This window comes from Rhinoderma darwinii, chromosome 2 (assembly GCF_050947455.1).
Source record: "Rhinoderma darwinii isolate aRhiDar2 chromosome 2, aRhiDar2.hap1, whole genome shotgun sequence".
NCBI lineage: Eukaryota > Metazoa > Chordata > Amphibia > Anura > Rhinodermatidae > Rhinoderma > Rhinoderma darwinii.
The window spans coordinates 305,462,113-305,487,036 of NC_134688.1; the positions used below are offsets into that span (position 1 = coordinate 305,462,113).

Sequence of the window (24,924 nt, forward strand, 5' to 3'; positions counted from 1 at the left end):
ATTTTGGCGTCATTTTAGATTTTATTAGAGACGCGTGGACAAATGAGAACTTTCAGGACCAAGGGTCATCGATGTCTCAATGACAAGCCCCATTTTTTCAAATCTGACATGTCATTTTATGTTGTAATAACTCTGGAATGCTTTTACCTATCCAAGCAATTCAGAGATTGTTTTCTCGTGACATATTGTACTTTGTTAGTGGAAAATTTTGGTCAATAAATTCATAGCTTATTTGTAAAAAAAACACAAATTTTAAGAAAACTATAATTTTTTTGAATTTTAAATGTAATCTTCTTGTAAAACAGATCATAATACCACACAAAATTGTTGCTAATTAACATCCTCCATATGTCTATATTTGCATTGTTTTTTTAACATTATTTGGTTTTTCTAGGACGTTACACGGCTTAGAACTTTAGCAGCAATTTCTCACATCTTCAAGAAAATTTCAAAAGGCTATTTTGTCAAGGACCAGTTCAGTTCTGAAGTGGCTTTGAGGGGCCCATATACTAGATAGACTCCATAAATCACCCCATTTTAAAAACTTCACCCCTCAAAGTATTCAAAACAGCATTCAGAAAGTTTATTAACCCTTTAGGCATTTCACATGAATTAATGCAAAGTAGAGGTGAAATGTACATATTTCACTTTTTTTGCAGAAATTAATTTGTAATACATTTTTTTCTGTAACACAGAAGGTTTTACCAGAGAAACTTAATATTTATTGCCCAGATTCTGCAGTTTTTAAAAATATCGCACATGTGGCTTTAGTGCCCTAATGGACTGAAATACCGGCCTCAGAAGCAAAGGAGCGCCTAGTGGATTTTGCGGTCTCCTTTTTTTTTAGAATATATTTTAGGCACCATGTCCGGTTTGAAGAGGTCTTGTGGTGCCAAAACAGTGGAATCTCCCCAAAAGTGGTTTTGGAAACTACACACCTCAAGGAATTTATCTAGGGGTATAGATAGCATCTTGACCCAACAGGTCTTTTGCTTTATTTATTGGAATATGTCTGTGAAAATGAAAATCTATTTTTTTTTTCTGAAAAAATATATAAAACATGTAATTTTTACAAGGAATAAAGAATAAAAAGCACCCCAAAACTTGTAAAGCTATTTCTCACGATTACGGCAACACCCCATATGTGGTAATACACTGCTGTTTGGACCCACGGCAGAGCTCAGAAGGGAAGGAGCGACATTTGGCTTTTGGAGCGTGGATTTTGCTCGCTAGTTGTTGGTATTACTGGTATTTCAGTTTATAATGTGGAGGCATATGTAATCTGTGCGGAGTACATCAGGGCATAATAAGAGGGTATAATAATGGGGTAAATAAATAATTCATAGATATGTGCCCGGTGTCGCACTGATAAATGATAACCAATCTTATCCGCTTTTGGATACTCTGCACAATTTCTGTCGCTATATTCTGAGCGCCAGAGCTTCTGTTTTATTTTTTCTCCACCGGAGCCGTGCGAGGGCTTATTTGTTATGTTACAATCTGTAGTTTTCATTGGTACCATTTTAGGGTACATGTGATATTTTTCTATAAAAAAATTTTTGGCAAGCAAAGTGGAAAAAAAACATACATTTTGACGTTTTTGTTTTTTTTACAGTGCGCTAGAAATTACATTTTACTTTTCTGCGGGTCAGTACGATTACGGCGATACCATATGTATATAGTTTTTTATTTTTTTTTATATATATGTTTTGTGGCGTTTGCGCAATAATATCATTTTCCTATAAAATTATTTATTTTCTGTGTCGCCATATTCTGAGAGCCATAACTTGTTTATTTTTCAGTCAAAGCTGTGTAAGGGCTTGTTTTTGTTGGTATTTTTGTTGGTATTATTTTGGGGTACATGCTACTTTTTGATCACTTTTTATTCTATATTTTGGCAGGGATGTTGACCAAAAAAAATAGTGATTAGTAATTATTTTTTGCGGTGTTCACCGTGCGGGAAAAATATAGTTCGGGTCGTTACGAACGCAGTGAATCAAATATGTGTACTTTTTTTAACATTTTAATTTTTTCCCTATAATAAAAGACTTCTTATAGGAAAAAAAGCATTTTTTGTTTTTGTAGCTTATAACTTGTTTTTACACTTTTAGAAAACCTTTTTATTACTTGTTTTTTTTTATTTTTTTACTTGAAGACCTGCAGCACTGATGGCTGCAAAGAACTCATTATACTAACTTAGGTAGTGTAACGTGTTGTAAACTGTCAGTGTGACGTTGACAGTCACACTGACAGGAAGCCTATGAGGACCATCTGGTCCTCATAGGATTGATTCCGTGCAAGGCAGACCCGGAGGCCGTTGTATGGCCACCGGTTTTGTCATGCAACTGACGGCAGCACCCGCAATCGGTCCTCGAAAGTTTGTTTCTACAACAAACTTTCCCTGCGATCACATGATCGGGACCTGAACCAATCGGGTCATGATCATGTCTACGGGACCAGAGGCAGGGGTTGACCGCGTGATCCGGGTGTCAGCACTACTCTGAGAAACCCGGATTGCGCTTTTAACATACACTGTGAATTCACGTCGGCGCTGCACAGAGCCCAGCAAGCGCCGACGTGAATTTACTGTGGGCGGTCGGGAAGCGGTTAATAACGGTGATCATATTCTCTGCAGCCGAACCGATCAGTTCGGCTGTCAGAGAACAGGTTGCTGGGGAGCCGGGGACACTGACACAGCCGGCGTCCGAGCGCTTTTCACATCGCTATGCCGGCTGGAACAGAGATCTATATATTTACGCCCTGGCAGCACGGGGTATTTGCAGACCTTTTCGGCACATAGACCACAATTTTAACAAGAACTGCACCTGAAACCGCAACTGCTGACTAGCTTTTGGCACAGTATTCTATACTGAAATACCACTTTATTATGAAAATTTATATTTTTCTCTAAATAGTAATATGCAATATGATAACGGAAAGGTTATGAATATCTATGTCCATATGCTTCATACGAATAAAAATGCATGTTAATGTGCTTTACTGCAGATTCAAAGGGGGGGGAGGGGAAGTGTGTATCTGGTGCAAAGGAAACCAATTAGCTTGCTGTCTTTATTTTCCAAAGGGCCTCTGAGAAAATGAGGAGGAATCTAGTTGACATGGGCAACTACTCCACTTTTTCCTATGCACCAGTTTAGATACACCCCCTCCATAGAATTTTTTAGAAAGCGCAAACTGTAGGATTCAGACTGTACATTTTTGTAAAAAAATAAATATATATATATTTGTGATGTCCTCTCTTATAGCATTTTTTTTATTCTTAATCGAAAGTCATAGCATATTTTCACACTAGTTTCTAATCCTTAAAAAAAATAAAAATATATATATATATATAATAAACTTATCAGGCCCCTTACCATTTGCATTGGGTATATGGTTGCCCTAGATGGGTGGGGGGGGGGGGGTCGTCTTCCACTCGGGATCGTTTCTATGAGCCAAAGTGGAAAGCTGTTGCAGAGTTACTTCCGCCAGGCCATAACCGCTGAAAGCTGGGGGCTAGAGAAGCTGGGGGTCCAGTTGTGACGATCCAGTTAACTGCTTGCACCACCTTTAGAAACAATAATTACGATCAAATCAATAAAGAACATACATCAGCACTTATGGTGAACAATACATATCAATAGTCATTCGAGATCTGCCTAATAATCTTTTGATACCTAGGCCTGTAACAAGGTCAAGGGGGCAATCACTTCATCACAGACGGGGGATTCTTTACTGTGAGAGCAGTGAGACTATGGATCTCTCTGTCACAGGATGTTGTGATGGTTGATTCTTTTATCAAGCGCATGAAGGGCCTTGATGCCTTCGAGAAAAATATAATATTACAGGTTAGGAGTACTAGATTCTGGAGATCCCGGGATTTATTCTGATTTCCATATATGGAGTCAGGAAGGAAATTTTCCCCTAATGATGCAGTTTACAACCTCCGCATGGGTTTTTTGCCTTTCTCTGGCTCCGCACTGTAAGGTCATAGTATAAACTTGATGCATCTGTCATTCAGACAGATATTGACAGGTTTTCATGCATAAACAGCATATTTCTGCTAGGACGTGTCTATTGGTTTCAAGTAAGAACTTTGACTAGGCCAGTCCAAAATGTTAGTATTTGTGTTTCCTCAGCAGTTACGTTGTAGTCCTGCTTTGTGTTTTGACAGCATGTTCTCATCATCTGCTTTAGGTACGTTTACACGTAGTGTGAATTCTGCAGCATTTCGGTTATGGAAATTCCGCAGCGTATTACAGTTCCAGCAAAGTGGTTGAGATATGAACAAATCTCATCCACACGCTGCGGAAAAATTTTGCAGAAAAGACGTGCGGAAACTGACCCGCGTTGCACATTCTCAATCTGCGGCGTGTCAATTTCGCTTGAGAAAACGCACAAATTCAATACGGAAATTATGCAGTATTTTGGCTATGTGTGAAGCTAGCCTTGATGTGCAAATCCCCTTCTCTGACATCACTTTGCTTTGCAGCTTTTGGCTGAAGTTGTTCCTCACAGACTTCCATTTTACCCGCTTCCTCTTGATTTTAGCCAGAAAACAGAAAATTACTTGACATGGAGAAGAAATCTCTTAGGGTAAGTTCAAATGGAGCGGCCCTGACCCGCGGCCAACAACCACTCCAACATGTTCAACGCGGCTGTCAAATAGCCTGTTAATGGTCGTGCGTTATTGTGTGTAAAACAGCCCTTTACTTGCAAAATTGTGCTGTGATTAATTAATACACCCTTTATGACCGCATGATTTTGCAGAAAAAGGGCTGTTTTAACAGAAATAATGCGCAGCCATTAACAGGCTATCTGATAGCCACGCCTAACATGGTGCCGGCGCAGTTGTTGGCTTTGTCGCGACCGGGTCAGCTCCGTTTGAACATACCCTTAGTATTACCAGTATTATATGCAGAGGGCGGAATGAGCAGGAAGTCTGTCGGGTGCAGCTTCAGCCTATAGCTCTTATTTGTTTTGGACTACGTTTGACGTATACGCCGGGGGAAGCGCCTGACGTGTACATTAAGCCAATGATGTGACCGATGCCCAACAGTGGCATCAGTCACCCATATATAATGGTATACGTTAATTGTATGCGTCATGAACTCTAATGATCCTTTTCATGATTTATATGTTAAACACATACCATTATAACTTATGGACACTTTTAAACAACTGTCACAGACATCCGTCACCTATAGATCATTATGGTATCCGCTTAACGTATGCCATGAAAATCTATAGAAAAGTCCATGACGTATATGTTAATGCCTGTGACGTGGCATATGTCACCTATATGCTCCCATGTTAAAAAAAAAATCCTTTTTCCTTTTTTTTTTTTTTTTGCAGGATTCCGTTGCCTTGTAAAAAAACGAAAAGTACCAGCTTGACGGAGGCCAAAAGTCTGCTTTTGGCCTTTGTTGGGCTAATGGAGCACTTTGAACACGTGTTGCTTGTACACCGGGACATTTAGCCTAGAATGGAACGTAATGTGAAATGGGGTCTTAAATGCAGGTTTTTTTTGTGGTGTTAAGGGTCTATGCAGTACAATGCACATTGAAAACAAATTTGAAGAATCACAGTGAGAACTACTATCACTGGTATGTTCGGGCCTGTTCACATCAGCGTTGGCTTTCTGTTCAGGGGTTCAGTCGGAGGTTTGTCCGGTGAACCCCTCAACGGAAAGTCAAACGGAAGCCTTAGCTTCCGTTTGCATCACCATTGAAATCAATGGTGACGGAAACATTGCTAACGGTTACCGTTCGTCACCATTCCGGCAGATTTCCTGTTTTTCAACGGAGTCAATAGCGCAGTGGAAGTTCCCCACCCCTGATCTAAATGGCCGCCATGTAATACTACATTTCCCCTGCAGCGGCCTCTTATATAAAAAAGCAGTTACTTTTCACATGGATGATATGTGTGTTGTATAATTTTGTTACTTAAAGGTAATGTGAATGTAGCTGTAAAATAGAGGTGTTACCTTTCATTGTAATCCTGCCTGTGATGATAGTGAGAGGACTGTTGGCCAGTGTTGGCAACCATCTGTAAATTCAGACGTCTATAATAATAAGGGACTTTTTACCAGCGTCCATAATAATTATTTTTTTTTAATCATTATACAGTCAGTGCTGCTAACATCTTCATATTAGGCCTCATGCTCACGACCGTAGCAATGTGCACGGCCGTGATTTTTGGGTCGGCCGGCCGTGGAGTGACACCCGCCCGCAGATCGCGGGCCGAACACATGGCCACGTCCATTATTTCCTATGAGCCTGGACGGCAGAACATTGCTGTAATAAGACATGTCCTTTCTTTCTGAGGTCCTGGCTACTGGGCCATGCACAGACTGTGGAAACCACGGCCGTGTGCATGGGCCCATAGGAATGAATGAGGCTGCAATTCTCCCGTGGATTTTCGGGGGAATTGCGGCCGCAAAAGCACGTTCGTGTGCATGGGGCCTTAGTATTCTGGGCTACAGACCGATTTTTATCTTTTTTATTTATTTTTTAATCATTCAATTTTGGTTTTCCAAGGTGTTGGTTCTCGCCACCAGCGTACACCGCACAAGCTAAAAAGTGATCTCTGCAAAACCGGTACATCATTGGGGGTGCTCAGCAGTCAATGTAAAAACGTCAATATTTCTGGATTTTGACACATGGATGAGTAAAATTACACTGTCAAAAAACCTCTCTACTCAAAAAAAAAAAAAAAAAGTTAAATTTAAACTATAGGGCATTTTCTGACGATAAATTCCCTTTAAATACAATAATAGAACCGTGTAATGTGTTTACTCAGGTTCCCTTTGTGAGGCCCTGTTTAAACTGAGTTTTTTTTGCAGGCAGAAATAATCTGCCTATAAAAAATACCTATTCAAGTATAGACCATGGGCATACGCCAAGAAAATTATTATGCGTCCTCACAAATCAGAAAAGACAGAATTTAAATACATATCACGAAATATGAAGACATATATAATATATCCACAACTGGATAAATAACATACAGCACACTATTTGTACCATGAAAATATAAAAAGACTTTATTGAAATACACATGACAGTATATTGGCCATCAGAAGATAAAATCAATGATACAAGCAATAAAAGAATAGCATGGAGATACAGCAGGGACATATACGCATAACATGCTAATATAATATAAACATCATGTGATGTGGTAAGGTACAGGCATCTCAATCCAAAACAAAGGGTATAGCATAAGCAGTATAAATAAGACAAACAACGTGATTGTAATATACACCCAACCAAGGCACACAACATAAGTTCAGAGGTGCAGCAATGGACAATATGGTAACACTTCCTATCAAGCATAAAGGAGAGCCTGAGGTCAAAGGCTCAGAGAGCTATACCAACCTGTAGACTGCATGAGAAGTCCCACAAAAAAGTATCACCACACTAGACGCCCCCTAAGAAATAATCTGCCTCAGCAATACAGGAATCCCCAAATTCCTGAAGAAATTCTGTCTATGAATCATCCCATTTTTGCCTATTCCCTTTTTCCTTTTTAGGAACACTGAACTTGGCTAAGGTTAGCAATGCTTTGGATGATTCCGACGCGGTTTCCACATTAAAATCAGCGCCAAAAAACTGTGTAAACAGGGCCTTAACGTTAAATTCAGATTAAAGGTCAGAATTAGCAAGCCATTCAGCGGGACATACAATAATGGGGAACATCAGGCAAATATTATTTTACATCACCGTATATACCTGTATGTGTTCTACAGTCCTAAGAAATGTTTTGTATTACGTGCACCAATGACTGAATAAAAACGGACTAGCTTTGTATATTAGACCAATGTCGGGTAATTTATTAAGACTAGCGTTCTTTAGATGCAGTCTTCATCAAGAGTGATGGAGCAAGAGGTGCATAATTTATTAAGAAGCAAACACCTCTTAAAGGAACAGTGTCACCAACATTTTTTTTTTAATATCAGTTTTATGTTAGGGTTTTATTAAAAACTTTTATATTTATTTGTGTGTTACTTTTTTCTATTTTTACACTTTTTCTTCCCTATGGGGGCTGCCATTTTTTTTTCCATTTCTGTATGTGTCGATTAACGACACATACAGACATGGAATACGGCAGCTCCAGTCCCATAGGGACTGCGAACGGGGCCCGTTCCATCCACTTTGGTGTACGCCGTGTGTGTGCCATTTTCCTGTGGACCGGAAGTCGCGGCCGGGCAGTAAGATTACTACTTCCGGTCGCGGCTTCCGGACTTGTGCACATGGAGCAGCGGCACCAGACGGACCGGAGGGAGCGGCGGCGACTGGAGCAGGTAAGTGATTTCTATGTATGTTCGTGTTTCAGTGTGTTTTACTAGTGTATGTAAACCTTCTACACTGTGTGTTAGCTCAAAAAATGGCGACACACAGTGTAGGAGGTTAGACCGTTCAAACCCCTCGTTTCTCCCGGCACTAGCCAGGATAAAGGAGGGGGGGATTCTGAGAGCTCACTAGAGCGAGGGATTTTTTCCCAATTTTGCAGCATAAAGCAATGTGGTTGCTTTACCACATGCAATGCTGCAATTTTGGGAAGTGCTCCATCTAGTGACCAGTGCTGGGAAATATTATAAATTGAATCGAATTTATAATATTTCCTGACTCGTGAAAAAAATTAGGACAATGTTTAATCACCTACACACTAATTGTTTAACTAAAAAAAAAAAAACATGTTTTGCTGGCAACACATTCCCTTTAAGAAATTTGGCGCATCTCTGGCCATCCGTGCACCATAAAGTCAAATTTACTCTAGCTACAAGCTGGAGTAGATTTGAGCTATTTATCGCAAATATGTTGGCCCGCGGAACGCCCATCCCCTTTTGCTACACACCGCTTTTTTCTTTTTTTTTTTGTAAAGTGGTGTAAGCGTCTGAAATGTCCCCGATTTTTATTTTTATTTTTTTTTATTTTATTTTTTTGCACAAATAGTGACTTTTGAGGCATTTGTGACTTTTCTATGCCAATAATAAATCCCCCCCCCCCCCCAATATGTGTAGTATTTTAGTGTAGGCAATGATTCCTTTACTTTAAAATGTGGGTTTAAGATCTCCAAAACTAAGAAGCATAATTGTAGGTTATGAAAGCCTTAAATAAAACGAAGTATGTATAAATGTACTGATGGTTATTTGACTTCTGTTTATTTCAGGTGCTGTTAGTAAGTAGCAGCCGCTATCCAGACCGTTGGATTGTTCCTGGCGGTGGACTGGAGCCAGAGGAAGAACCCAGTGCAGCAGCTACTAGAGAAGTTTGTGAAGAGGTATCAACAGCTTTCAGTCTTTACAAAGCTAAATAAAAGCATAACTTCAGTGATCTTCGTAAAAGCCTCTTAGGATCTGCATAGCATTTAACTTTGGAATCCCAAATCATGGAGCAGTTAAGGCCCCCTCCTGCTCTCCCCAGAAATGCCCCCAAAATTCACTAGAAATGGACCTATTTATGCAAATCTGCGCATTGAAAAAATGAAATAAAAAATGTGACTGTTGGGAGGTATGGATACAGAGGTAAATGCTGGATTTTTAAATGGAGGTTTCGCAGTGCATAGGTGTCCATGACAGAGATTTTCCTTTCCTATCTCCATCCATACTATACTCTCTTTACCAACTTCTAACGTACTACATCACACACATTTATAATTGTCATGATTACTAACCCGTTATCAATTTCTGTAATATCCCTGGGGTGGAGTGGCTTAACCGCTAATAGAAGTGTCTGTACAAAAAGTGGGCCCCGTTCTAGAGATGGATGCGGGTCCCACCTCTAGGACCCGCACCTGACATATATGACATATCCTGTGGATATGCCCTAAAGGTCTCTCATGGGAAAACCCCTTAAGTATATGGTCAATACAAAGAACTAGCACATGATTTTGTGTGACTTTACAAAGGAACAGATGACATTCATTTCATGTGGAGGAAAGGCGTTTCAGACATTAATATAGGAAATGGTTCTTTACAGTTAGAGTAGTCAAACTATGGAATGCCCCACACCAAGCGGTAGTAATGACAGATACTATGTAATCTCTTAAAAAAGGCTAGATGATTATTTACTGACGAATGGCATTGAGGGTTATAATTAATCTAGCGAAGAAAGGCGTGAAATTGAGCAAGAGAGGTTGGGTTGAACTTCTTCTTTTGTCGACCTATCTTACTTGACGTACATGTACGTCATAGTCAGGAAGTGTATGTGTAGAGCGGCCTCATAGTTGGAAAGTGTATATATAGACTGGGCCGGCTGTTAAACCACTTGGATGCCTTTGTCAACCACGACCATGGCTTCTAAGCCATTGGACAGAGGGGGGGCCTCTTTGTCATCCCATGGCCCCCACAGAGCTTCATAAGAGAATACAAAATGCACAATACACTGCATTACATAAGTATTGCAGTGAATTGTGCAATGATTTAACAATCGCATTTTCAAGTCCCCTAGTGGGACTCAAAAGAATTGTACAAAGACATTTAATAAAGTTTTAAGTTAAAAAAAACAATTCTTTCCCATCAAAATGGGTCCACATAGTACTGATAACCACTATAAACAGATTATTTTTTTCTTTGTATGAATGTTTTTATTTTATTTTCATTATAAGTCCCTTCCCTTAAAATAATCCAAGCTGAAATAAATAAAAAAAAAAAAAAAAAAAAAAACTTACAAGGGAAAAGGGGGATAACCATCAATTCTGGACCAGTGATTTCACAGTTTGTCTAACTTTTCATCCTGATTTCTCTTAGAATACCATATTCTCCCACACCCCATTATACGACTAACTAACCCAGGAAAATTATTAGGTTTCGGGCCCCTGTTAGGCCCCATGTGCACGAACATGCTTTTGCGGGCGCAATTCCCCTGAAAATCCACGGTTGAATTGCGGCCCCATTCATTCCTATGGGGCCATGCACACGACCGTGGTTTCCAGAAATAAAATTGTAATAACAGTGCCTCTGATTTCAACTGGACAATCAACCCCTTGGCAACATCTGACGTACAGTTACATTGCTTCCGCCAAGGTGCTACCGCATTTTGACGTACATCTAGGGCTAGATGCGATAACCTCTAATAGTCTGCCTGTCGGTATAAAACCGTTATAATACACTGCACTACATAAGTGCTGTGAAATATACAAGCGATCAGCAAGTTGGATCTTCAAGTTCCAAGTGAGTCCTGCCGTGTTCCCAAACAGCAGTTTATGACTGATTATGGGTTCTTTCCGGGAGAAATTGCTTAACAAATCATGGGCTGCTTTTTCTCCTATGTTCCTTATGAAAATGTTAAACTTTGAGCTAAAAACACATATTTTTGGAACAAATTACTAAATTCTGTTTTAAAAACCTTGAAGAATGCAGTTTTTAAAATGGGGTGATTTATGGGGGGGGGGGTTCTAATATATAGACCCATCAAAGCCACTTCATAACTGAATTGATATATAATGAAATGTGCAAATTTGCTGCTAAACATATAAGCCTTCCGACAAAAAGGACAACATAAGGAGGTCAGAAGGACATTTAAATAAAAATCTGCCAAAATAATGTAGACCTGGTAAATGTTAATTAGTAACATGAGGTCTGTCTTATAGAGAAATTCAAATTTCTAAAAAATTCAGTTTTTCCAAAATTTCCTATTAATGAACACAGACTGTATCAACACAAATTTTCCCACTAATATAATATACAATGAGGAAGATATATCAAAACTGGTGCGAAGTAAAAGTGAAGTCGTTGCCAATGGCAATCAAGGATAGGAAGAAACAAAGAATTGGATCCAGCGAAGAGTCTGTTAGGTTCTGTTAAAATGTAGGAATCTTCTTCCAAGTTTTAATGAGGCAAAGGATAAAACATGTGCAGTGAAATGTGAATAAATTCCCAAATATGCAATAGAGGGATAAACCGCAATTGGAGCGGTGCCTACGCGTTTCTGACGCTGACTGCGTCCTTCGTCATGGCTGCTTATTAGTGGGATCCAATTCTTTGTTTCTTCCTGTGCTTGCACGTGTGCCGACACGGGGATCCGTGCTTGTATGACTCAGCATATCTGCAAAGGTGAGCTGGAGGAACCCTCCTATATTGCAATCAAGGATACTTTAGGGGTATTTATTTTTTTATATAAATCACGCCCAATTTATCATTTCCAAGGTCAGGAATTTCTTTCTGCCAAAGTGGAAGGCTTTTATTCCTGGGATTATTGGAACAAGTGATCCATGCCTAATTGTTTAGACTTCAGGACTTGAAAAATATTTGGAAGATTCCCAACACTCCTTTAGGCTATGTTCACACGGAGTATTTTGGGGGAGGAATATCTGCCTCAAAATTCAGTTTGGAACTTTGAGGCAGATATTCCTCTCCCTGCACGCCGATTTTCGCGCCGTTTTTCGCCCGCAGCCATTGAGCGCCGCGGGCATAAAACAGCGTGAAATACGCTTTCTCTGCCTCCCATTGAAGTCAATGGGAGGTCAGAGGCGGAAGCGCCCGAAGATAGGGCATGTCGCTGCTTTTTCCCGCGAGGCAGTTTTACTGCTCGCGGGAAAAAGACGCCGACGCCTCCCATTGAAATCAATGGGAGGCGTTCTCGGGCCGTTTTTGCCGAGTTTTGCGACGCGGTTTCCGCGTCAAACTCTGCAAAATACTCAGTGTGAACATAGCCTTACACAGCCACTGTCCATATTTAAAAATATAATATAATGTTTATTGCATTTAAACATACTCCCAAAATAGTATCTATATTTGCTAGTCTTGTCCGCTATCCCCTTTTATTCTATAGACTTTTAGGCCCTGTTCAGACGGAGCTTTTTGATACTTTATTTTTTCCGTGGCAAAAAAACGACGGAAATCGCCTACCATTGTTTTTAATGGGAGGCGGAGGCGTTTTTCCCGCAAGCACAAAAAAACGCTCGTGGGAAAAAGAAGCGACATGCCCTATCTAGAGTTTTCCGTCTCAATGGGAGACGGAAAAAACGCCGTGAACGGCCAACGTGGTTTTTGGCGTGTTTTTGCCTGTTGAAGAAATAGGTGCAAAAAGCACGTGTGGTGCAAAACCACATAAAAAAAAAAAACGGAGCTGATTTTTTCCAGGCAGAATTTTCGGCCTGCAAAAAACTCTGTGTGAACATGGGCCCCATGCACACGACCGTAAAATTTCCCGTAATTACGGGCCCATTCATTTCTATAGCCGACGGACACCTTGCCGTATGTCTACGGGAGGGTGTCCGTGCCGTAGAAACCTGCCGAAAAAACTAGGACATGTCGTTTTTTTTAATTTATTTTTTAAAATTTTACGGACCGTGCTCCTATACTTTATAATGGGAGCACGGCTCGTAAAAACGGCTGGCTGTGCGTGGCCGTCCGCGCCCGTAATTACGGGCACGGTCGTGTGCATGAGGCCTTACAGAGTTCATTCATGTTTTTGACATTTTGTTGCTTTATACATGTGTAGTAAAAGACTTGTAACACCTTTTTCCCCCAATAGGCTGGTGTTAAAGGCATATTAGGTCGTCTTCTTGGAGTATTTGAGGTAAGTAAGCCCCATGAAAAATAAGTAGGTTTTATAATGAATGTATCAACCTTTCAGAGTGTATCTCTGCCGTAGACACTTGGCACAATGTCAAAATGCCACCAAGCTGAGTTCCTTTATGTAAGTTTGCATCAAGATGGAATTTTAAATAAAAATGCATACATATTCCTATTTGTGACTAAAAATCTGACGCAAGCAGAGCCTTAGACACACAACACCTCCTAAAAATAAGTATAAGGGCCTGTTCACACGGAGTATTTTGACAAGCTTTATGGAGCGGAAACCACTCCGCAAAACTCGTCAAAAGCTGTCCGAAAATTCCTCCCATTGATTTCAATGGGAGGCGGGGGTGGTTTTCTCCCGCGAGCTGTAAAACCGCCTCGCGGGAGTAAGAAGGGACATGCTATATCTTCGGGCATTTACGCCTCTGACCTCCCATTGACATCAATGGGAGGCAGAGAGAGCGTATTTTCTGCCAGTAGCACTAAATGGGCGTGAGCAAAAAACGCCGCGAAAATCGCCGCAAACGACGTGCAGGAAGGACAAAATCCCAAACTGAATTTTGAGGCAGAACTTTCCACCTCCAAAAAAACTCTGTGTGAACACAGCCATTGGGCCGTATAATACCACCTTAAAGCTGGCTATACACTTAAGATGAAAGTAGTCCGAAATGGCCGATTGTGACTATTTTGGCAGACCATCCGTTTAAAATTATGCGTGCTTGTCGACGGTAGAAACTACTGTCAGCAAAAATATGGTCCGCGATGATGGATTTTTTTTGTCCGTCGTCTGCGGAAACTAGGTGGATATGGCATGGTTGGCCTTGCAGAAGCACGTTCTGTAGTCTTTTACTACTTCTTTTTTTTTTTTTTTTTTTAACGGTGTCCTCGATCTGCCACTTAGTTTGACATGTTATTTGTCCGATCACAGTGTGGAAGTTCCTAATCGTATAGCTAGCGGTTCCTGCTTTCACTTGCAATCCCCTCCCTGTACATAGACCCAGAACCATGAAGTAAAGCTCTCCTGAATTCAAATTCTGTTCCCTGAATATTGTACCTAGAGCTTTGATCCTGGTATAATTTGAAAGCTAATCTTATATATACTGATTGGACACTTTATTAGAGATACCTATCTTGCAGCACGTTGGACTTCAATTGACCTTCAGAATCACAACAATTTTTAAAGGGGTTGGCCAGGATTTTTTTTTAATCTAAAGTGTCCCCCAGCCTTGGTTTGCATTCCCTAAAACCCCCTACTCACCTTCTAACCAGTTTGTTTGATCTCAATCATCACTGTTGCTCTTTCTGTTTGTTTACATCCCTTGCTTCTGGTCCTGGCTGTTTGCTGTCTTGTAACCCACCATACCCATGATCCCTTGCTGCATCTGAGAAGACCGCTTGCACCCCCCCCCCCCTTCCTCCACAACATCTCAGCTATTTGCATACTGCCACGCCCCTCTATGTTCACAGGGTCCCTCCCTGCCCTAATTGCAGGCACCCAGCTCCCACCCTGCACTGTCCTAAACAGCCACTAATACTCATTCTCCTTTATGCCTCCATCTATCCCTGATCTATTTACAGGCTCCCATCTCCCTCCCCCGCCCCTTTCACAGCCTGATAAATGTAAGTCTGCCCACTCCACCTATGTCAGACATCTTGGTACACACAATCCAGTCAGCACATTTTCCTCACCTGCTGCAGGATCTGTTCCAAGAGATCCTGTATTAGGTTGAGTACACACGGGGCGGATACGCTGCTTAAAAGCACGCAGTGTATCCGCCCTGTGCGCCACAGGAAATTCCAGATTGAAAACCCTACCAAACTGTGTGCCGTTTTTCGCCTGGAATGTCCACTGCGAAAAACTGCAGCATTTGCTAGCAGACCGGCCTGAAGGTAGAAATGTCAGGTCCGTATTTCAGGGTGGCTTCCTTCCCCCTGTTATTTCACACCGAATAACCACCTCTGTAAATTGAAAGCTGAAGGCATGCCTGGAAAGAAGTAAACCAGCCAGAGATGTTGATACACAGCTTTCCTCAGATCAGACAGGAAGCGAACTGAACTTTATACAGAAAAAAGACACATGCCCCCTCCCTAGAGATGTGGGAGTGCCCAAGCCCCCACCGGCTTCTCAGCTGCAAGTTCTTCTGTACACTCCTCTTGCATTCCAGGGGCGGTGTCTTCCATAGGTGTGTCCGACATGAACAAAGAACTTGTTATATATATCAGTATATTACACAAAGAACTGAAATGTATATACATGTGTGAGGATAATATTTTTGCAAACAGAAACAGACTCCTAGGTAAGTATAATATTTTTGGTTTTCGGAGTTGCTTTTTTGCCGCGGGATCGCTGCGAACCTACCGCAAAAAACACAACTGCTATTTGTTGCAGGATTTACCTCCCCATTTAATTCAATGGGGAAAACCCACAACAAATAAGCAGCGTTTACGCAAATACAATTGACATGCTGCGGAATAAAACTCTGCACCCCAGGTCAATTGCTGAGTGTTTTTTTTCATCTCCGTATTTACGCAGTGTGTGGATGAAATTTGTTTTATCTCATTCACTTTGCTGCTGCTGTATTTGCGGCGGATTTTCGCAAACTGTGAACTGACCCTTACCCTGGTGAAACTTTTTATTTTTTTTACAGATCGATAATACAGGTAGATAATGCCCCAGTGCCCTCTGTAGATAATGCCCCAGTGCCCTCTGTAGATAATTCCCCAGTTCCCTCTGTAGATAATGCCACAGTGCCCTCTGTAGATGTCCGAGGTTTCCCCGGAGCCTACTTTACTAGCGCTCTGCACTGGACCTCCGGCTCCGAAGAAGCCCCTGACATCCCTGTCCATATATGGACAGGGATGTCAGGGGTTCCCCCAGAGTCGCAGTCCCAGAGTAGAGCGCTAGTATTGGCTCTGCTCTTGGACTCCGGGGAAGCCCTTGACCTCATTGTCCATACTGTATATGGACAGTGATGTCAGGGCTACCCCGCGTGTTTGTGACCCCTGAGCTAATAGATAAAAAAGGGACAATAGCGATAGGAGGCGGGGTTCAGACGCAGCAAGAGGAGGCTGGTGCGGTGCACATAGAGAAGGAGGAGGGGGCCTGGGGGTCGAGATAAGCGCAGGAGGGGGAGGTTTAGTGGAGACACAAGGCGACCAGGCGGTGCGGGAATTACAAGTGTGATGAAAGAGGAGGAGGCGTGGACGACGAGACAATAGGAGGAGGGGGCGTGTGCTAGCAGAGACGATGCTCTGTGTCTTTGATCAGCCAGCACTTCCAGCTTTACAGGCAGTGGCACCAGAGGTGGAGCTCTGTAGAGCTCATGAAACATCCACCTGGCACCCATCCTGTAAACGTAGTTGATGACGCGCCGTGACTCTGAATAGACGAAAGTGCTGGCTGAGCAAAGACACAGAACATCACAGGAAATTAAAAATGTACTCTGGGTGCGGCCCCGTGACCGCTAATCATAACTAAGTAACGCTGCCACAGGTAAATAGATATTATATTACAAAGTTAATTAAATATGTCCCGTTAAGTTAAAATATAAATACAATTTATTCCTGACAACCCCTTTTTAAAGTGGCATAGATTTACTAGGGGCTGAAATAGTTCTGCAGGAATATTGGCCTATGTGGACAGGAGAATTGCAGTTGCCGCTAAATTGTCCCTCTGCTATAGGGTGATGGGGTGAACTTGGTCGGCCAGAATGCTTAGGTAAGGTATCCGAGGAATCTGGGTGTGCCAACAAAACATTCCCTACACCATTATTATACCTCCAGCAGCCTGAACTAGTGGCACTTGACAAGAAGGGTTCATCGATTCATGATACTTATGCCAAGTTGTATCCTTCCCATCTGCGTGATGCCACAGAAATCTAGCTTAAAGGGAATGTGTTGCCAGAAAAACATGTTTTTTTTTTAAAAATTAAACATTTAGTGTGTGGGTGATTTAAACATTGTTCAAATTTTTTTTATTTTTTTGCACGAGTCCATGTAATATTATAAATTATTTCTAATTTATAATACTACCCATTTTTGGTCACTAGATGGAGCTGTTCCCAAAATTGCAGCATTGCAACATTGGGTTAAAAGCCCTCGCTCTAGTGAGCTCTCAGCATCCCCCCCTCCTTTATCCTGGCTAGTGCCGGGATAAACGAGGGGTTTGAAAGGTTTAACCTCCTACACTGTGTGTCGCCATTTTTTGAGGTAACCCACAGTGTAGTAGGTTTACATACAGTAGTAAACACACACAAACACTAACATACATTAAAATCTCTTACCTGCTCCTGCCGCCGCGGCTCCCTCCGGCCCGTCCGCTCCCTTTGCTGCCGCTGTTCCATGTGCACAAGTCAGGAAGCCGCGACCGGAAATAGTAATATTACTGTCCGGCCGCGACTTCCGGTACACAGGAAAATGGCGCCGGACGGCGCCAATTTCGAATAGGACTGTGTGGGAGCGGCGCATGCGCAGTTCCCACACAGACGCCGTACACGGCAGTCAATGGGACGGGAGCCGTTCACAGTCCCTATGGGACTGTGGCTGCCGTACTCCATGTCTGTGTGTGTCGTTAATCGACACACACAGAAATGGAACAAAAAATGGCAGCCCCCATAGGGAAGAAAAAGTGTAAAAATAAGAAACAGTAAAACACAAACACACAAATGAAAATAAACGTTTTTATTAAAGCACTAACCTCTTTAACATATAAAAAAATTTGTGATGACACTGTTCCTTTAATCTGACCAGGCAGCAGTTTTCAACTGCTCAATTAATCATTCTTTGCGCTCTTTTGCACACTGTAGTCTTGCATTTATCTTTCCCTTAGACAGCAGTGGAACTCAAACTGGTTGTCTGCTGTTTATAGTCCATGCGTGCTAAGGAACGACAAGTTGTGCGGTCAGACACGTTAGTTGGAGCACCAGTGTTGTATTCATCGGCAATTTGCTTGACTGTGCACCGCTTGTTCATCAAAACTATTGTTGACACCCTCCCCTTTACCCATTCGTCGACTATTTGTTGACGTGCCTCTTACACTGGATGTTTTTCCTCGATTACACCATTCTCTATATACTCTCGACGCCGTTGCTCAGGAAAAACCCACAAGGTTGGCAGTTTTTGAGATACTGGCCCCAGCTAGTCTAGCAATGATGACCATTCCTTGTTCGAAGATGCTCAGATCGCTTGATTTTGCAATTTTGATGAAAACCTGCTCACTTGATTTTATGCTGCACTCAAGGGTCACATGCCTAATTTCCATACAGGGATGCCCAAAGCGTGAATGGTCCGGTTTCTCTAATAAAGTGGCCATTCAGTGTTTATCTTTAGTACCCGTCTAAGCTCTAGTCCTTCTACTCTAGTTACCGCAATTGTTTTAAATCATGACGTATTGCATTCGCCCTTGGCAGTGAAAGGGTTTCAAATTACTAATACTGAAGTATTATCTAGGCTTACAATTTGGCTACCCATTAAGTTTTTGCTAAACTCCCCACCATAGTCTGGCCACCCAAGAGAAATATTCCATTTACTAATAAAAAGTGTAACCTGTTTTTTTTTTTGTTTTTTTTTATACCCACGTTCTATTCTCCACAGAATTTTGAACGGAAACACAGAACCTTTGTTTATGTTTTGACTGTAACGGAGATCCTGGAAGATTGGGAGGATTCAGTCAGTATTGGTACGTCTGATTAGTTGATTTAAGACTTCATAGTGTCATGAATGTGTGTTTTAAATGTTGTTGTGTTTTTTTTATACAGTACTTTTATATTAAGGTTTGTGAGTTTAACAAAAGTTACAAACCATGGGCAGAAACAACTGGGTGGAAACAAAAGGTTGGCTACTAAACAATAAAATGAATTGACTGCTATTATCCCAATATTATATGGTGGAGACATAGACTTGAGATTGAGCCAATGTTGAGATGTGCGCATAAAATACGTTAAAACTAATGGAAACGGACAACAACAAAAAATAAGGGTCAAGGGGGCCGTGGACATCCAGGGTAGTAGGGATGTCACGATACCAGATTTTGGACTTCGATACCCATACTTCGTTTAGTATTGCGATTTTCGATACCAATTCGATACTTTGCCAACAGTAATAAAAATAAAAAAAAAGTTCTTCCATTTTGTGATGTGAGGCGCGTGGTGTGATAATGAATTTAACCTCCATGTGCCTCACATTAATAGTAATTAACCCCATCATGTTTCTCAGTCATAATGGGTTAATATGTGAGGTACATGATGGGGTTAATTACTATTAATGTGAGGCACATGAAGGTTAAATTCATTACACCTCGTGCCCCACAATAAGTGATAGAAAGCCGTTTTTATTTTATTTTTTTACAGCGTACACATTATAAATAATTCCCAAAAAATTGTTGTGCAGGTCATTATGGCCGCGCCAATACTGATTATGTGTATATTTTATGGATTGAGAATTATTTTAATGTTTATTGTAAAAAAAGGTGTGTGTATTTTTTTTTTAATTTAACATTACTTTTGTGTTTACTTTATGTTTTAAACTTTAATGTACTGGCATATATCTATATTGCAGTACATTAGCCTGTTTACTGATAGTACCTAAATATGCCCTAACAACCAGAAATATGGTAGGACAGCCCTGGGGTCCTTCAATGGACCCTGGGCTGTCTGCCCATATATGGTATGTCCCTCAATCCAAGGGGCATCCCCTTCTCATTTTCTCCTGAATGCTGCAGTCCGCTGTGATCGCAGCATTAAGGGGAATAATGGCGGAGATGAGGGGTTTTCCTGATCTCCGCCGTTTTAGAGCGGGGCTGCGGCTGTGTAATACAGCCATTGCCCCGCTCTTGACAGGAAGTGCATGCACGGTCAGCATGAGGAGATGCGGCCGGTGCTGCACTAATGAGCGGTGGTTCAGGCACTGAGGAGTGTTTTTTAATGCGCCCGCCATGTTCTGTCTTCACTGCCGCCGCCCATTAGTGCAGTGCTGGCCACATCGCATCATTTTGACCCCGCGCACTTGTTATCAGGACTCAGGAGCGCAGCAATGACTGTATCACACAGCCGCAGCCCCGCTCTCAGACATTCATGTGTTACTATACTGAGATGTGCGGCCGCACAGCCAAGTATCGAAATACATGAAATAACGGTATCGAACTGTTTGGGGATGCAGAGTATCGAAACTGTATCGAAGTTTCGATGCATCGTGCATCCCTACAGGGTAGTATAGAATAAGTAAGGGGGTATGTGGGTAAGAGTGACAGCGAGGTGGCTCATTGCCAATTGCCAAAATTGTGGTATAAGCATTACAATGGCAACAAAGCGGTTACTTGCGGGGTCAATTTAATGTTTGTTTAAGAAATATTAAGCAGTATAGCATGAGGAATGATTAATGAATTCATGTTTGCTTGGTATTGAAAACTGTGACTTTAAAATGACAATTCCAGTGACTCCCTTCATAGGACGGAACCGCCACTGGTTCAGCATTGAGGAAGCCGTCCGTGCATTGCAGGGTCACAAACCTGTGCAGGCATCCTACTTCCAAAGTCTGAGACAAAGTTGTCATCCTAACAATGGAACCACCCCCCTGCCAAGCCAGAGTGCACTACCCGATATCAGATGACCTATTCATTCTATGGACTCAATCCTTGTAACCTTGAGCTTTACTAAAAGTGCTAAACTCCATTGGGTTTCTAACATTGTGTTGTGCAGCGATAGATTTTGCATGCTGTGATTCCCCTTTCATATTTAACATGGACATGTTCAATTATTTGTGCCCGGTACCTTTTTTACCTTTTATCTGTGTCATGATTCCATGTATCTTAGTTTCTTTAGGTTTTATTTTTTTATTTTTTTTTTACAAATACTTCACCTTTTTAATTTCCCAAGGATTTTAACTGGTATGTCAAGCTGCTTTAGTATGAGTATTCTCCAAGATAATGGAGTATTCAAATGTGGTGGTAAGGATTCCTTACCTGTACTTGGCAATTTGTATTTTTCTATTTTTTTTTTTAAATGGGGAAAAACGGGCGTTATTTTAAATAGCAAAGCAAATATAGTTCTAGAAACCGCTATTTGTAGCTTTGCAGAAGATTTGAATTAATAAAATAGTTTGAACATTCTTTTTACATTTTACAACATGCACAAAAACATTTTTGATGGGGAAAAAATTTACACACATGGTTAATTAGTTAGTGTCCTTATTGCGGACAACCTATGAAAAGTATCCAAAATTGCATTTACTAGGTACTTCTATCTTGTAATCTTCAAGTTCTTTGCACTGTACTCCTTGGAAACTTAAAATGAAGAGTATATAGATAATCTATATGTACATGAATAAATATTTACAGGGTTAAAGAAGCTCTTTCACCATATTATAAGTGTCCTATCTTGTACATAATGTGATCGGCGCTGTAATGTAGGTTACAGCAGTGATTTTGATTTAGAAAAAATATCTATTTTCACCAAGTTTTGAGCTATTTTATCTTTATGCTAATGACTTTCTTAATGCTCAACTGGGCGTGTTTTTACTTTTGACCAAGTGGGCGTTGTAAAGAGGAGTGTATGACGCTGACCAATCGGCATCATACACTTGTCTCCATTCATTTACTCTGAAAATAGTGATCCTGCGTTGTTCGCTATGTGCGGACACATACTCACACATTGACGTTACTGAAGTGTTTTGACAGTAAACCGACAGGACGGGATGTCTATTCACAATCCCGACACTTCGGTAACGTTTGTGTGGGACTTACTGACACAGCACATCGAGATCACGCTGTGTTGTCATTTACAGCGAGATCACGCTTGCTGTGCTGTAAGTCACACACAAACGTTACCGAAGTGTCGGGATTGTGAATAGACATCCCGTCCCGGCTGAAAATGATGTCTATTCGCTGTCAGGACACTTCAGTAACGTTAATGTGTGTGTATGTGACTGCACATAGTAAACAACGCAGGATCACTGTGTGCAGAGTAAATGAATGGGGAGAAGTGTAGGACGCTGATTGGTCACTGGTCAGCGTCATACACTTCTCTCCACAACGCTCACTTGGTCAAAAGTAAAACACACCCCCTGTTGTCTATTAAGAAAGTAATTAGCATAAAGCTAAAATAGGTCATAACTTGGTGAAAATAGATTGTTTTTCTAAATAAAAATCTACATTACAGCGCCGATCACATTATGTACAAGATAGGGCACTTATAATGTGGTGACAGAGCCTCTAATAATCAGAAATCACATATTAATAATGTCACTTCCATCATATTTCTGTTTTACGTAAATGTATTTTTTCCCCTTTTGTTAGTTTGGAGATTATTCACCAAAAGTTTGCCACTTACAAAGTTTTTTGCCTTTACTGGTGTTCCTGTCATACTGTGATTTATTACTGATCTTTCTACTGACTGTCTCTTTTACTGTCATAGTTTAATGACAGAAATTTACAAGCTGTGACTTAAAAAATTGTACAGGTGTTATTTTTTTCAATTTAATCTGTTGACACATCTACTGAACGGCTCATTAATTCTACGTGGTGAACCTCTCACGCCTATCACCTGGTTAAAAAACACAAAAAGCAGAACCCACTACCTCTGGGACTGTTTGCTCACTGTTACGATTTTTGGTGTTGCATATATAGGTTTGTCCTCTGTTGGATAACTCCTTTTTTCAAAGCAAATTTATTTCAAACTTCAAAAGATTGATATTTTATGGAAGGCTCTTGGTGCTGGCTGGCTAAGTTAGCCCATATGGTCACAGATGTGTGCATATCCAGTGATGCAGAATTATGTGTAGCCCCGATACCTGGCTTTCGAAAATGGATGGGTTTCCAATAAAGCGAACCATCCATTTCCTTCACATAATTACATGGAAAAAGTGCTTTACTTAATGCTTGTATACAATACATTAAAAACTGTATACAAAGTTAGTGTGCCGCAACGACACAATCTTTTACGAATGAAATAATATTTCTAGAATCTAAAGTAGTGCAGTTAGAAAGTGTAATACAACAAGATTACTAATAAAACTGAAACTTTTCTGCTCGTAAGTGTAATTATTAGGCTGGGTTCACACGTGGCGGAATTTCACTTAAATTCCGCTGCGGACACTCCGCAGCGTTAATCCGCAGCGGAGCCGTTTGTCCATTGACTTACACTTTAATTTAGCAGTGTTCGTTTAGACGAGGCGTAAAATTCCGCTGCGGAGCATAGGCTGCGGAGCGGAATTTGGTGTCCGCAGCATGCTCTGTCTGTTGCGGAGCAGTGGCGGACTCATGGCGGAATTTCTCCATTGACTTCAATGGAGATTCTAAGTTCCGCAATGAAGTCCGCAGCTGTCATGCACATGTTATGTGTGCTGCGGATCCGTCTTGCTTTTTTAACTTGACATTTCTTCATTCTGGCTGGACCTATGTATTTCTAGGTCTACAGCCAGACTGAGGAAGTCAATGGGGCTCCCGTAATGACGGGAGCGTTGCTAGGAGACGTCAGTAAATAGTCACTGTCCAGGGTGCTGAAAGAGTTAAGCGATCGGCAGTAACTGTTTCTGCACCCGGGACAGTGACTACCGATCCCAATATACATGTATCTGTAAAAAAAAAATGAAGTTCATACTTACCGAGAACTCCCTGCTTCTGTCTCCAGTCCGGCCTCCCAGGATGACGTTTCAGTCTAAGTGACGGCTGCAGCCAATCACAGGCTAATAACAGGCTGCAGCGGTCACATGGACTGCCGCATCATCCAGGGAGATCGGGCTGGATGCCGAAGGAGGGACACGTCACCAAGACAACAGGCGGTAAGTATGAATTTCTTTGACTTTCACAAGGGAAAGTGCTGTCCCTTCTCTCTATCCTGCACTGATATAGGGAGAAGGGAAGTACTTTTACCGCAGCATCTAGTCCGCATCAATTTACTGCACATTTTGTGCAGATCCGCAGCAGAATCTGCAACGCAGATTCTGTGCGGCATTGATGCGGACAGTTGCGGAGGAAATCCGCCACGTGTGGTCATGCCCTTATTGTTCATTACAATGAGGCTGTATAATTACAATGGTACGGCTTTTTTTTTTTCTTTATATCTTCTTTACAAAATGTCAAATTTGATTTAGAAAAGGAAGTAAAGCTAATTTTTTAAGGAAAATATCTGAAGAATTAAAGTTAAAGCGTGCCTCCAGCATAAATGTAAAATAAACCATAGCCAGGGCCTAATATAAGGAATAATATATATATATATATATCACTGTGAAAAAGTTTTAGGCAGCTGTGGAAAAATGCTGCAAAGTAAGATTGCTTTCAAACATAGAAGTGTTTATTCGTTTTTGTTAATTGAAAAAAAAAAAAAATGCACAGTGAATGAACAGAGGAGAAATCCAAATCAATATTTGGTGTGACCACCCTTTGCCTTTAAAACAGAATCCATTCT

The 24,924-nt window shown here is 41.2% G+C and overlaps 1 protein-coding gene across 1 annotated transcript; it reads left to right on the forward strand.

The window, feature by feature from the left end:
* Nucleotides 1-4,112: 4,112 nt before the first annotated feature.
* NUDT3 (nudix hydrolase 3) lies at nt 4,113-22,150 on the forward strand. Its single transcript, XM_075851154.1, has 6 exons — nt 4,113-4,194; nt 7,532-7,551; nt 9,172-9,282; nt 13,479-13,523; nt 19,118-19,202; nt 20,970-22,150. Exons 1-6 carry the CDS (start codon nt 4,113-4,115, stop codon nt 21,128-21,130), a joined length of 504 nt encoding a protein of 167 aa, XP_075707269.1. The 3' UTR covers nt 21,131-22,150.
* The last annotated feature ends 2,774 nt before the right edge of the window (nt 22,151-24,924 follow it).